The following is a 12,560-nucleotide window of genomic DNA, read 5'->3' as shown; positions in this document are numbered from 1 at the left end:
CGCTGACCCGGGGGTTCCCGCAGGATGTGCGCGGGCCCGGCGGTGCGGCAGGAGTACCGGCGGAGCCTGGAGCGGGGCCGTGCGGGCGCCTGCCCCGACCCCTCGTTCACCGAGAGGCTGCGGCAGCGGCTGCGGGCAGAGCCGGGGCTGCTGCGGGCCCTGCAGGACGACGCCGGAGCCCTCCTGGCCCGGGGGCTGCGGGGCCGCCGCGAGCTGGAGCCGGCGCTGCGGGGCCTGGCGGCCGCCTTCGAGGCACTGGAGCGGGCGGCCCTCAACCTCTACCTCTTCCCCTGGCGCAAGGAGTTCGGCACCGTGCAGGTAAGCAGGGGGGCTGGGGGTCCCGGGGAGGGGAGCCGAGACCCCCGGTGTCACCCCGCTGTCCTTGCAGACCTTCTCGGGGGCCTACGTGCACTCGCTGCGGGCGGCGCTGCCCGAAGCTGATCTCCTGCGGAGTTTCGGGCGCCTGGGCTACGCGCGGCGGGACGAGCACCGCCTGGCCGTGTGCCGCCGGCCCCCGGGCGCCGAGCTGGCCGCCGCCGCCTGCGGCTTCTTCGCCTGCCGGCTGGAGTGCGAGATCCTGGCCGAGGTGCTGCAGCGGCTGCGGCCCCACCGGGTGCGTGCCGAGGAGCTGCTGGAGGCCCGCAGCCTCGCCCGCGACGTGGAGGCCTGTGTGGAGATGCTGCGGGAGCTCGCACCAGGAGGCGGCGAGGCGGTGGCCGCCTGTGATGATGACGACATGGATCTGTACCGGGAGATGCCGGAGAACCCCGGGGACGGTGGGGAGCAGGAGCTCAGCCCCCCAGCGCCAAGCTCCAGGCTGTGGCGGGACCCCACGGGGCTGCAGGAGGCCCAGGACATGCTCGGGAGGAGCTGGGACCTCTGTGAACACAGCGAGCTCGGGCGGGAGCTGCTCCCCACCATCCCCAAGCCGGACGCTTCCTCCTCCTCCTCCTCCTCCTCTTGCTTTTTCCTGGAGCAGGAGCTCAGGGGGACCGGCGGCAGCCCCCAGATGCTCCCCCCAACCTGGCTGCCCCCTGGGGAGCCCCCACCCGGCAGCCAGGCCGAGGCCGTGCCCCTGGGCGCCCCGCAGGAAGCGCCCGAGCTGCCCTGCTACCAGCTGCACTCGTGCCTGCGGCAGGGCGCGCTGCCCTCCTACTGCTGCACCACCTGCCAGCAGCTGCACGCCGGCTCCTGCGCCGCCGGCCGGGCCTGCCGCAGCCAGCACCGCGGCCAGGAGCTGCGCGGCGAGAGGCAGCAGCGCCTCTGGCTGCAGCGGACAGAGGTGGACATGCTGCTGGCCGACAGCTCCAGCGCCCGGCCCTAGCAGGGCAACGCCAGGGGTGCTGCTGGCTGCCGAGCTCCTGGACGTAGCGGGGCGGTACGAGGAGGGCTGGCGGGACGGGCCCCTGCTCCAGCTGCTGCTGTAAATGGCTCCGTGCGTCCCAGTAAAACGTGGCTGCCTCGCGGCGCGCTGGTCTTGTCTGCCAGGGAGGGAGCGGGGAGGAGGAAGGGCTGAAGAGCCCCCCCCAACCCCTCATGGGAGGGACGGGGCTCACAGCGCTGTCCCCAGGGTGGTTTCATCCCTGGGGGGCTTCACTGGGGGTCAGCTCGGTGCTGGTGGCACCCCCCAGAAGCAGCTCTCGGCTCACAGCTGGGCCAGGCCTTGCCTCAGGCTGGGGGGAGGCTGAGTTTGGGGAGGGTGAGGGCCGCGTCCTGCCCGGGTTCTGCCCCAAGGACCCGGCTCACACCATGGCTGTGTTTGCAGCTGCGTTTATTGACAGCACAGTCAGGGTCACACCGCACAGCCCAGGGCTGGCCCCGCCAGCCCCCCAGGTGTCTCTGTCCCAAACCCCGCTCCCCCCATCCTCCCCCCCCACAGGCCGTGCCCCCATCCCACCCCCAGGGAGGAGGCGGCGCAGGGCTGAAACCCACCTGGGGGCTGCGCTCCCAGCCCCAGGCAGGGCAGGACGGGGGATCAGTGCTGTGATGGGGTCACAGCTCGGGCTCTGGCAGCCCGCGGGTGTTTTGGGGTGAGCCGGGCACCCCTCAGGGCTGACGGGGCCACGTGCCCAGCCAGCAGCGGGGCAGGAGCCAGCGCCCAGCCCCACGGCCGCCCCCGCGGCGAGCTCCCGTTACCTCCCGCTGCGGGACGGGGCTCAGGGCTTGCCCCGTTTCGCCTGCGTCTCCGTCCCCGTGCTGGTGGAGGCTGCCCGCTTGTTGCGGTGGTGCGGGAAGGTGGGCATGAGCTCAGGCTCGCAGGCTGGGGGGCAGAGAGGCGGCTCAGCGGGGCCCCAGCTCCGCAGCCCTGGTTGGTGGGGGATTTACTTACGGAGGGGCTTCTCCTTGAAGTAGGAGCTCTCCAGGCAGTCTTTCGCTGTCGCCCTGTGGGGACAAGGGCACGTGGCAAGCTCTGCTTGCAGCCCAAACATGCTGCTGCCTCCCATCACCCCCACAGGTGGCCTGCTCTCCCGGTCCCCAGCCTGCCCACGCTCCTCCCTGGGCTCATTTCCACCCCAGCACCCACCCACGGGGCTGAGCTGCCCCCAGCCCAAGGGACAGTCCCTACATCACGAGGGACAGTCCCCTCCAGGTGGGCACGGTGACACCAGCAGCCCCAAGCCCTGCCCACGCAGCTGGCTCTTACCTCTTCTTGGGATCGTACATGAAGAGGAAGTTGAGCAGACGCAGCCCGGCCTCCGACAGCCAGGGGAACTTGTGCTTGAGGTTGTTGTAAGGCTGCTTCCGCAGGGTGTACTGACTCACCAGGGGCAGCTTGGAGAAACCCTGAGGGCAGGGGCGCAGAGAAATCAGGCACAGGCAGGCAGGGAGGGAGGGCAGCGCTCACAGAACGGCTCTCACCGGCCAGATGTTCTCGTTGGGCGTCCCCAGGAGCTGCACGATGAGGTCGATCTGGTGGATCTCCGAGGTGCCCGGCAGCAGTGGCTTGTGAGCCAGCAGCTCGGCGAGGATGCAGCCCACGGCCCTGCGGCGCAGAGGATGTGCAAGAAAGAGTCAGTGGTTGCAGGAGAACCCCCGCCATCCCCGCGTGTGTTTGCAGTCCTGGCTCCCGTGAACCCCCCAGGCACTGCCCAGCCAGCCTCGGCCCCTCCTGTCCTTTGTCCTCGCCCTTACCACATGTCAATGCTGGTGGTTTGTGTCGTTGTCCCCAGCAGCAGCTCAGGCGCTCGGTACCTGCGCAGGGAAGGGGCAGGTCTGCAGGAAGCCCCCGCTGCCCCCTGCGGGACTCGCCCCGTGCCACCCCGAGGCAGCACAGCTCGGGGCCCTGCACCCAGCACTCACCACAGCGTGACGACTTTGGGGGTCATGGGCTTCGGTGGCATCCCGTAGGTACGTGCCAGACCAAAATCCGCTGCGAGAGAGGAACCCCGAGGTGAGAGGAGAGGCAGGATCCGTGCTCTGGCTGCTCGTGGAGCAGAGGGAGAGCTGCAGGCACACCTGCAGCAGGAACTGCAGGGGCTCACCTATCTTCACGCAGCCTTTGTCAGTCATCAGCAGGTTGGACACCTTCAGATCCCTGCCAGGAACACCGAGGGGCCGGTCAGCGCTGCCCTGCAGCCGTGGTGCCTCCCACACCCGCCCCTCCCCAGAAGACACCGAGCCCCTGAGCTGGCTGCTCACTGAGAGAAGTGCATCTCAGCATCCCTGCCACAGCTCCTACACTACCCAGTGTTTGCACCACGCCACACCCAGAGCTTCTCCACACAGCGCTCCCTGCTCCCGTGGCAGGGGTGCAGGAGCTGAGGAATCACCCCACAGCTCGAGGGCCCTGCAGGCTGCCTCCCAGCAGCCCCTCCTCCCCACCACGCCTGTCCCCCCGCTCCCACCTGTGGATGATGTACTTGTCGTGAAGGTACTGCAGGCCCTTGAGCACTTGCAAGATGATGCACTTCACCTGGGGACAGAGAGCAGCGGCGTCACCCACTGCGTGCCCAGGAGGGAGTGCAAGGCACAGGGAACCCACGCTGGTGGCCAAGGTGCTTTGGCTGGAGCTGCAGCCCCCTCTCACGGGTGGCATTCCTAAAAGCCCGTCCCAACCTTTACCTGAGCCTCGGAAAAAGGCGTCTGCATGTTCTCCAGAAGGCTGGCGAGGTCCTGCTCACAGTAGCCCATTACCAGAAAAATGCTGCAGGAGATGGGACAGAGGCAGGTAAGGCACGGTCTGTGCTGGAGCAGCAGGAAGGTGTCACCTCTGAAGAGCCGAGAGGGCAGGAGATGACAGGAGGACGGAGGGGGCACTCTCACCTCTCCAGGTGGTTCCCCACGACCACCTCCTTCAGCTCCACGATGTTGGGGTGGTGGAGCTCCAGCAGCAGGGTGATCTCCCGCAGGCTGCTGACGGGCATTCCTGGGGACAGCGAGAGCTGCGCTGCACAAGTGCCTCAAGCAGGGGCCAGGGCACTGCTGTCTGCATGAGGAGCCACCCTTGCCGCAGCGTCCCTGGTCCTTTATTACCTTCTTTCTCATTGTCCATCCGCACCTTCTTCAGTGCCACGGTCTCATCCGTTACGGTGTCCCGGGCACGGTCTGGAAGAGCAGCCAGGCGCTCAGCACCAGGAGGCAAACGCCGGCTTTATTCCCGATCACTGGGGAGGCGCTGGCACCGCTGAGCCCCCTCTCAGCCTCAGGCCCGCTGCCCCACAGCCCAGCACGCTCCGCTCCCTGGGTGAGCACCCATCCTTCCGCCCAGGCACCGTCCCCCTCCCGTGCCGGGAGGGCAGCCAGCCCCGCACTCACACACTATGCCGTAGGTGCCCTCCCCGATGCGATTCAGCTTCTCGAACTCCTTCACGCTCCGGCACCTCCCCAGCTGCAACCAAACCGGGGGTCACGGCCAGGAGCTGCCTCCGGGGGGGGCCTCCCACGAGCAGAGGGAGGCACGGCCTGACGGCGGAGCTGCCCCGGGCCCTTCTGCTGCAGGGACGGCCCCGGCCTGGGCCTGGGCCCGGTGCCCCCTCCTCAAGGCCCGGTGCCCCCCCCCCACAGGGCCCGGGACCCCTCCTCAAGGCCCAGGCCCCCTGATCAAGGCCCGGGGCCTCCCCTCACGACCCGGCACCCCCCGAATCCCCACCCCACGACCTTACACCCCCGTCCCTCACCCTCTCGGACGCCGGCACCTCGAAGAAGCCATCCGCCCACAGCCGGGGGAAGCGCAGCGGCTCCAGCTCCCCCTCAGCACTCCCGCCCTCCGCCATGGCCGCCTCACGCATGCGCCCTCCCGCCCGGCGCCGCTTCACGCATGCGCAGTGCCGCCCGGCGCCGCCTCACGCATGCGCAGTGCCTCCCTCCCCGCGCGGGGGCCCTAGCAACGGTTGCTATGCGCGGCGCGGCCCGGCCCGGTGAAGGCCCCGGGCCCGGGCCCTGTCCCCCCCCTCTCAGGGCCCCGCCGTGCCCGGGCCCGGCCCGCAGCGCTCGCAGCCGGCGCGGTGTGAGCCCAGCACTGGCGTTTACTGACACCCGGCATCGTGGGGAGCCCCCGCACACGGCTCCCGGGGAGCCCCGGGGCCGCGCTGCCGGTGGCGGCCGCCCGCCCTCGCCGCGTGCTCCGTCACCACCATCAGGATGGTGTCCTCCGAGGGCGACGAGACGATGATCCTGGGGGCACGGCCGGGGCTCTTCTTGTCGGCTGCGCCTCCTGAAACAACCGGGGGGGGGGGGGGCCCGCACCCACCGGGGGGCTGCTGCCTGCCCCCCCCTGCCCCCGCTGCCCCGTTCCCAGGTCGCGGGAGCTGCTTCCCACCCGCCTCCCGACACCGGGCACCTGTGCTAATTACGCAGCATGTATATTAATTATATTTTAATCATTAAAACCCAGCCGGCTGCGAGCACGGCACAACGGGAGGCGCCCGATTTGTCTCTGCTTTCCTCTGTGGGGCAGAAAAAAGGCTGGAGGCCTCACGTTATGGGGCTGAGCACCGGTACGGTAACGGTAACGGTACCGGCAGCCGCCCGGGGGCCGGAGCTCCTTGATCTTTACCCACGAGATGGGGCTGGGAATAAAATTTCCCCTTTTGGGGTCAACCGGGGTGGAGATGGTGACGGGCGGCAGCTCCCTGTGCCCCGGGGGGTGTCCCTGTCCCGGTCCCTATCCCCGTCCCTGTCCCCGTTCCCGTCTAGGGCACACGGTCCCGCCGAGCCCCCGTTACCCATCCTACGCAGGACCCTGCAGAGCGCCTGCCCCATGGCTGCCTCCGGGGTCGGGGGCCCTTTATGACGGCCGGGACACCGGGCACCGGGTTCGCCTCGCCCCGGTCCCGACCCCGGGGCTCCACCCGGTCCATCCCTGCCCGGCTGCCCCCAACCCCGGGGCCCCGTTCTGCCCCCGCCCCCCCCTCCAGTCCCGGTGCCCCGCCCCACCGGGGGCCGCCCCCACCGGGCGGCGGCGCGCGCACCCCGGAAGCGGCGGCGGCGGCACCCGGAAGCGGCGGCGGCACCCGGAAGCGGCGGCGGGGCAGGATGGACGGTAAGGAGCGGGGGGGGGAGGCCCCGGGGGCGGGGGGAGGGATTCCCGGGGGGGGGGGGTCCCGGTGCTGAGGCCGCTCTCTCCCCGCAGACACGCTGTTCCAGCTGAAGGTGAGCGCGGCGCTGACCCCGACCCCACACCGGCAGCCCCGGGACGTGCCCGCCGCATTAGGGGCCGGTAACGGCGGCCGTGCTGCGGGGGGGGGGGGCAGTGAGGAGCGTTATGGGGTTCCTTGGGGGCGGGGGGGGGCACAGGGACCCTTTTACCCTCCCCTTTTACCCTCCCCTTTTACCCTTCCCATCTTTTAATCCTTATATTTACCCCTTTTTCTTTACTCCCTCTGTTTTTAACCCCCCCCTTTGAACCCCTCCCTTTTTAACCCCTCCCTTTGTGCCCCCCCTTTTAACCTCCCCTTTGTGCCCCCTTTTTTTAAGCCCTCTCTTTTAACCCTTCCTTTTTACCCCCCTTTTTTAGCCCCCTCATTATACCCCACCTTTTTTTTACCCCTCCTTTTTGCCCCCCCCTTTCAAGCCCCCCTTTATACCCCCCTTTTTTTACCCCCTCTCCCTTTTAACCCCCCCCCCCAAATGTCCCTGTGGGTCCTGTTCTAACCCTGGCTCTGCTCAGCACCCCGGGGTGCTGCCCCCCACGAGCAGCCCTCCCCGGGGAGGTGGTGGCGCTCCCCATGCCCCCAGGTTGCTGCTGCCACCACCTTCCCCGCGGTGTCCCGGCTCTAACCCCTGCCTCCTTTCCAGTTCACGGCCAAGCAGCTGGAGAAGCTCGCTAAAAAGGCTGAGAAGGACTCCAAGGCGGAGCAGGCAAAGGTCAAAAAGGTGCGTGGCAGCTCCTCACGGGGCCACAGGGGCTGGGGACCCTGCATCGAGGGATGGGGCAGAGGGGCAGTGCCCCTCTCCAGGCTTTTTGTGCACCACCAGTCACAGAAAGTTGGCCTCAGAATGTTTTAGGAACATTTTTATTTTTCACTGGGAGCGTGCTGGGGCACAGGCTCCCCAGGGAAGCAGTCCCAGCCCTGAGCTGATGGAGGTTGAGAAACGTGTGGGCGTCGCTCAGGCATCGGCTCTGATCGCTGGGGGGCTGCGAGTTGGACTCGAGGACCCTGGCGGGGAGCACAGGGGAGTTCTGCGATCGTAAGTCCCACGCTGAGATCCCGGCTCTGCAGGTGCCTCCCTGTGACGCCGAGGAGGATTTCAGATTTCATTCCATCCCGAGGGCGTGCTCCCTGTCGGCACGGGGTCACAGCAAAGCTGCTTCCTGCTGGAGGCCTGTCAGGCAGGGATGGATCGCGCGGGTTTGTGAGCACAGAGTGGGTTCTTGGTGCCAGCAGCTGTCCTCTGCTCTTCCAGGCCCTTCAGCAGAAGAACGTGGAGTGTGCTCGTGTCTACGCGGAGAATGCCATTCGCAAGAAGAACGAGGGGCTCAACTGGCTCCGCATGGCTTCCCGCGTGGATGCCGTGGCCTCCAAGGTGCAGACGGCAGTGACGATGAAAGGGGTAAGGGTCTCTTCTACAGCGGGGGGCTTTGAGGGTGGTCTGCGCCCTGTAGAACCTGCCTTGATCACCTCAGGCTCCCCTGTCCCCAACAAGGATCCCGTGAAGCTTCGTGTTGAGCCCAGGCCCTGCTGGTCTGGCATCTGGTGCAGCTTCTGAAGTGTCAAAGAAGGCACTGCAGCAGAGGGGCTGCTCCTTGGGGCTTGTGCCTGCTCCCCTGCCCCTGCTACCCCCTGCGTGTGTGTCTGGAAGGGGGTGGGCTGGGATCTGCCCTCTCCAGGCGTGCAGGGCTGCTGTGCCCCCCCCCAGCTGCACTGTGCCCAGGGCTCTGTGCCAGGGATTTGCTCTCAGCAGCGATGACTTTGCTTTCAGGCAGTACCCATTAAGCAATCTCCTCCTCTTGCAGGTGACAAAAAACATGGCCCAGGTGACAAAGGCTCTGGACAAGGCTCTGAGCTCCATGGATCTGCAGAAAGTGTCTGCCGTGATGGATAAATTCGAGCAGCAGGTCCAGAATTTGGATGTTCATACGTCGGTAAGTGGAGGAGGCCTCGAGGGGCCTGGGAGCTCTTCTGTGTGTCTGGTGTGAGAGGAGAGAGGCTGGGCAGGCCCCGGCTCTGCTGCCCAGCAGGGAAGGCTTTGCTGTAGCCTTGTTGTCAGGCTTGAGGCCGTGGGGACCATTCTGGGACAGGGGCAGTGGTGATGTGGGGTCTGTGGGGTGATTTTTGAGGGAAAGAAGTCACGCTGGGCCGAGCAGCTCTGCCTGACGGGCTGTCTCTGTTTCAGGTCATGGAGGACTCCATGAGCTCCGCCACCACCCTGACCACGCCGCAGGAGCAGGTGGACAGCCTCATCGTGCAGATCGCCGAGGAGAACGGCCTGGAGATCATGGACCAGCTCAGCCAGCTCCCCGAGGGGGCTTCGGCGGTGGGCGAGAGCTCGGTGCGCTCCCAGGAGGACCAGCTGTCACGGAGGTTGGTTCTCTGCAGCCCGAATTCTTCACGGGGATCTCTGTCAGCACGAAAGGCGTTAATTAGCACGTCGTGCTTGGCCGAGGGGGTGCTGAGCTCCTCTGTGATGCTCAGGCGAGCCGGAGCCCCGCGGTGTGAGCCCTCGCTGCACCCATCCAGCCCCAGGAAGGGCGCAGGCAGGCGAGGTGGCCTCTCAGGGCCGGGGGTGGCCACTGGCACGTGGCAGCAAGCTGTCCTCGATCTGGCACCACGCCGTCTGCCCTGCTCCGTGCTCGCCCTCACGCAGCTGCTGCTGTGCTGGGAAGGCTTGGCGCTGACCCACAGCCAGCTCCGGGAACAGGCTGTCTCCCTGGAACTGCCCCAGGAGGAGCCGATCAGCTTCCTCTCCCCGCTCCCTCCCCGTGTGCGATGGCACCGGCCCCGTGCAGCCCTCTGGGGGGGGCACCAGGCATCTGTAGCCACGAGGTACCCACGGGAGGAGCTGGGAGCCCCATTTCTGCAGCAAAATAGCTGCGCTGACAACAGATGCTCCGCATTTCCTGCAGGCTGTGAGGGCTGCGTGCTCCGGGGCAGGATTTCTTGCCTCTCCACCGCTGGAGGGAGGCAGAGGCGTGCCCTGGGCTTGATTCCTCGTAGGTTCTTCCTGTCCGGCAGCTGACCCTGGCTGTTCTCATGCCACTTCCCTCTTGTTTTCTCCCTTCCAGGTTGGCTGCCTTGCGGAATTAAGGCCTCCTGCCTCCCCCGCGGACTGCTGCCACACTGCTTGTATGGTGTGTGGGGACGGAGGGACCCAGGACTCCTTCCCCTCTGCCCGTTACGTCCTTGCTCTGACCTGCTGGCCGGGCAGGGCCGGCCCCTCCTGCAGCAGCACGTCCCCAGCCCTGCCCGCCTCCCTGCAGACGTCTTTTGGGGTGCGACGGTGACCAGAGCAGGCAGAGATCCCGGCGGGGGGGGGATGGAGCAAGGGCAGCCCTTCTCCGGGCTCGACGGATGCTTCGCTGGTTCTGATTTTAGGGTGATTTTAAGGTGATTTTAGGGTGTTTTTCATTTGAGGGGCGCTGCTGGTTTCTCGCAGCGCCCCCTGAAGCGACGTGCCACTCCTGATTTAACACTAAACGAATCCTTCTGGGGGTGGGTTGCGGCGGCTCCCGGGGTGCTGGTTGCCTGCCTCCTCCGTGCGTAGCACTCCTGTTACCTGCTGCAGGGCCTCCCAGCTGTGGGCAGCACCCGGCAGGAGCCCGCAGCGAGCAGCTATGCCCTTGGCGTTGTGGCAGGAGGGCTGGGGGCTCGCTCCCCGCGGGGCTGTGGTGTTTTTGGGGGGCTTTGTGCCTTGCAGGAAGGCGGGGGTACACTGCCACACCTCTGGCCTAGCAGCGCCCTTCCCCAGCTGCCCGATTTGTAGCCATACCTGCTGGCCCTGCTTGCAGACCTCGCCTTGCCCACCCGCCTGGTCCTTGCAGGCTGATCCTCCCCGCGTCTCTACCACGAAGTGGCCTTTGAAACGCTCGTCCTGCCCCGTAAATCCCCCCCGTGCCCCCTCCCTGTGCTGCAGGCAGCGAGTTACCGAGGTCATGACCGTCCCGGCCGGATGGGCGCACCGGGGCGGGTGCCAAACCCTCCTGGGCACTCACCCGCCTGTCCCCTGGGTCCCCCTGCTGCCCTCTGCTCTCCTCTGCCCCCACCTTGCCACATCCCCGTGCCCGGGGGGCTCGCAGGGGGCTGGGTGGGAGGCACGGTGCTCGGCTCGCAGGGAAATGGGGCTGCCTGGGGCTGAGGCTCCCGGCACCCCGTCTTCCTGAGGTACCGAGTGGGTGGGAAGCTTGCGGGAAGGAAATTAGGCTTCCTTTGGCTCTCAGGGGGCGGAATTTCAGCCCTTTTCCTGCAGGCCATGAGCGAGGACTCTACAGCCACCCAGCCCCACAGCGCTGGAGCTGCCCCGGGTGCCCGCGGCGCTGAGCTGTGCGGCACACGGCTGCTGCTGCCACGGGCAGCTCCCCTCCTTCAGCTTTAGCGGGGATTTTCAGTCCCACACAGCAGCCCCATGGGGCCGGGCTGAGAGCGGGGGGCTATCGGGGGACAGGGGAAGCGTGGGGACGGGTGGCAGCCCCCGCACACCTCCGGTGCTGGCACCCGGCCCGGCTCAGGCCACGCACACAGGGCAGGACACGCTCCAGGCCGGGGCCATCTCAGTGCTCGTGACAAAAACACTTCGTGCTGTTTGGGTTATTATTATTTTTTTTTTTTCTCTGAGTTCAGTGGCCTTGGCTGCATGTGTCTAGCTGAGAGAGCCTTCCGCCCTCGTGTTCTCTGGTGGGGGGGTGACACCAGGGCAGCAGGAGGCACTTGGGGCTGCAAAGCCACTTGTGCACCACGGAGCGGGGCTGCCACCAGCACCTGGCCCTGCATCGACACCAGGCTGGGGGCTGGGACGTGCCCCCAGCCCCTGGAACCGCTCCCCCTTCCCCTGTGATGTTTGTCTTGATTCCTGTTGGGTTCGTGTTGTTGTGTTTTGTTTTCCTCCTTTTTTTTTTTTTTAAGCTCGTCTCCGTTGCCTTTTTCTTCTCCACCACACTGTTGATTACCTTCTGCTATTTTAAATAAAAACTGCCTGAACATCCCTCGTGGCGTGCGCAAGGGGCTCGGGCACAAAGAGGGGGGGCTGTGAACCCCACCACAGCTGGGGACGGAGCCGGGGGTCCCGTGGGGCTGAGGTGGGGAGCAAGGGGAGGCCGTGCCTGGCCCCCTGGGACGGGGCTCACAGCCTCGGGGGCGGCAGAGGGGAAGGCCCCTGACGTGCTGGGACACCCTGCATGCCACCTACCTACGCCTCCCAGCAGGGCCCAGTTCCCTTCCTGTGGCTGAGCTGGGGGAACTGGGACGAGCAGGAGCTGCCACAGCCCCGCTGCGGCCACCGCCAGCTCCTGGGGGGCCGAGGCAGCCCCCTCCCTCCCCGCTGCTTTTCCCGGCAGCGTTTTGGAGCTGCCTGGCTCCCTGCGCCCTTCCCCAAACCTCTCCCAGAACCTCGTGGGGGGAAATTTGGGCTTGCCAAGGGGGAGCTGCCCCCCCCAGGAGCTCTGCCCTTTCCCATCGTGAGCACCCAGCGCTGGTGGGTGCCAGCCGGGGGGGGCTGGGGGCTCGTCCCCTCCCCTCCTCCTGGCAGCCGGGCTCCGCGCCGCAGCCAAGCCGCGAATGGCACAGGAAGGTGGCTCTGCCTCGCGAGCTTGTTTTCCCCGGTGCCCAAAGCCGCCTCCGCTGCGAAGACAGGCTGTTCCCAAATGCGAGAGGAAATTGCTAAGAAGATGATTGAGTAACCAATTAATTCGCTAATGATTAATGGAAGCATCCTGCGGAGGCAGCCCCGCCGCCACCTGGCCGGGTGTTGTGGCGATGTCTCACTCCTGCTGCGGTGGCAGCCCCCAGCCCGGCCGCTGCCCCGGGGTGGGCACCCACCGAGTGCCTCCACCACCCTTGGGTGCCCGGTGCCGTGCCAGGGTGCCATCGGGGTGCCGGGATGGCCGGTGGCACGCCGTGGTGGCTCGTCACCGCAGCGGGGCAGGTGCCAACCCCACCACGCAAACCCTGGGGGCTCGGGGGCGATGC

At 67.1% G+C, this 12,560-nt stretch overlaps 3 protein-coding genes across 3 annotated transcripts; 2 read left to right on the top strand and 1 right to left on the bottom strand.

The window, feature by feature from the left end:
* The first annotated feature begins 7 nt into the window (after positions 1-7).
* Positions 8-1,465, top strand: SPATA2L (spermatogenesis associated 2 like). Its single transcript, XM_032195698.1, has 2 exons — positions 8-318; positions 389-1,465. Exons 1-2 carry the CDS (start codon positions 25-27, stop codon positions 1,322-1,324), a joined length of 1,230 nt encoding a protein of 409 aa, XP_032051589.1. The 5' UTR covers positions 8-24; the 3' UTR covers positions 1,325-1,465.
* Positions 1,466-1,902: 437 nt separating this feature from the next.
* On the bottom strand, positions 1,903-5,213 carry CDK10 (cyclin dependent kinase 10). The gene is made up of 13 exons (XM_032195548.1): positions 5,118-5,213; positions 4,756-4,828; positions 4,474-4,545; positions 4,264-4,366; positions 4,063-4,144; positions 3,846-3,913; positions 3,483-3,535; positions 3,301-3,370; positions 3,133-3,192; positions 2,860-2,983; positions 2,645-2,784; positions 2,330-2,382; positions 1,903-2,260 (listed from the first exon to the last, which is right to left on the bottom strand). Exons 1-13 carry the CDS (start codon positions 5,211-5,213, stop codon positions 2,157-2,159), a joined length of 1,098 nt encoding a protein of 365 aa, XP_032051439.1. The 3' UTR covers positions 1,903-2,156.
* Positions 5,214-6,447: 1,234 nt separating this feature from the next.
* Positions 6,448-11,458, top strand: CHMP1A (charged multivesicular body protein 1A). The gene is made up of 7 exons (XM_032195924.1): positions 6,448-6,481; positions 6,572-6,591; positions 7,237-7,314; positions 7,846-7,992; positions 8,396-8,524; positions 8,776-8,963; positions 9,665-11,458. The coding sequence occupies exons 1-7, from the start codon at positions 6,475-6,477 to the stop codon at positions 9,684-9,686; spliced, it is 591 nt and encodes a 196-aa protein (XP_032051815.1). The 5' UTR covers positions 6,448-6,474; the 3' UTR covers positions 9,687-11,458.
* The last annotated feature ends 1,102 nt before the right edge of the window (positions 11,459-12,560 follow it).

The sequence above is a fragment of the Aythya fuligula genome, chromosome 12, assembly GCF_009819795.1.
Source record: "Aythya fuligula isolate bAytFul2 chromosome 12, bAytFul2.pri, whole genome shotgun sequence".
In the NCBI taxonomy this organism is placed as follows: Eukaryota; Metazoa; Chordata; class Aves; order Anseriformes; family Anatidae; genus Aythya; species Aythya fuligula.
This window is presented reverse-complemented; position numbering and strand designations above follow the sequence as displayed.

Coding starts and splice junctions, on each gene's coding strand:
- SPATA2L (XM_032195698.1), top strand. CDS start 25: ATGTGCGCGGGCCCGGCGGTGCGGCAGGAGTACCGGCGGAGCCTGGAG. Junction 319..388: donor AGGAGTTCGGCACCGTGCAG/GTAAGCAGGGGG, acceptor CTGTCCTTGCAG/ACCTTCTCGGGGGCCTACGT.
- CDK10 (XM_032195548.1), bottom strand. CDS start 5,213: ATGGCGGAGGGCGGGAGTGCTGAGGGGGAGCTGGAGCCGCTGCGCTTC. Junction 3,536..3,845: donor GACAAGTACATCATCCACAG/GTGGGAGCGGGG, acceptor TGTTCCTGGCAG/GGATCTGAAGGTGTCCAACC. Junction 2,383..2,644: donor ATGTACGATCCCAAGAAGAG/GTAAGAGCCAGC, acceptor TTGTCCCCACAG/GGCGACAGCGAAAGACTGCC.
- CHMP1A (XM_032195924.1), top strand. Junction 6,592..7,236: donor ACACGCTGTTCCAGCTGAAG/GTGAGCGCGGCG, acceptor CCTCCTTTCCAG/TTCACGGCCAAGCAGCTGGA. Junction 8,964..9,664: donor GAGGACCAGCTGTCACGGAG/GTTGGTTCTCTG, acceptor TCTCCCTTCCAG/GTTGGCTGCCTTGCGGAATT.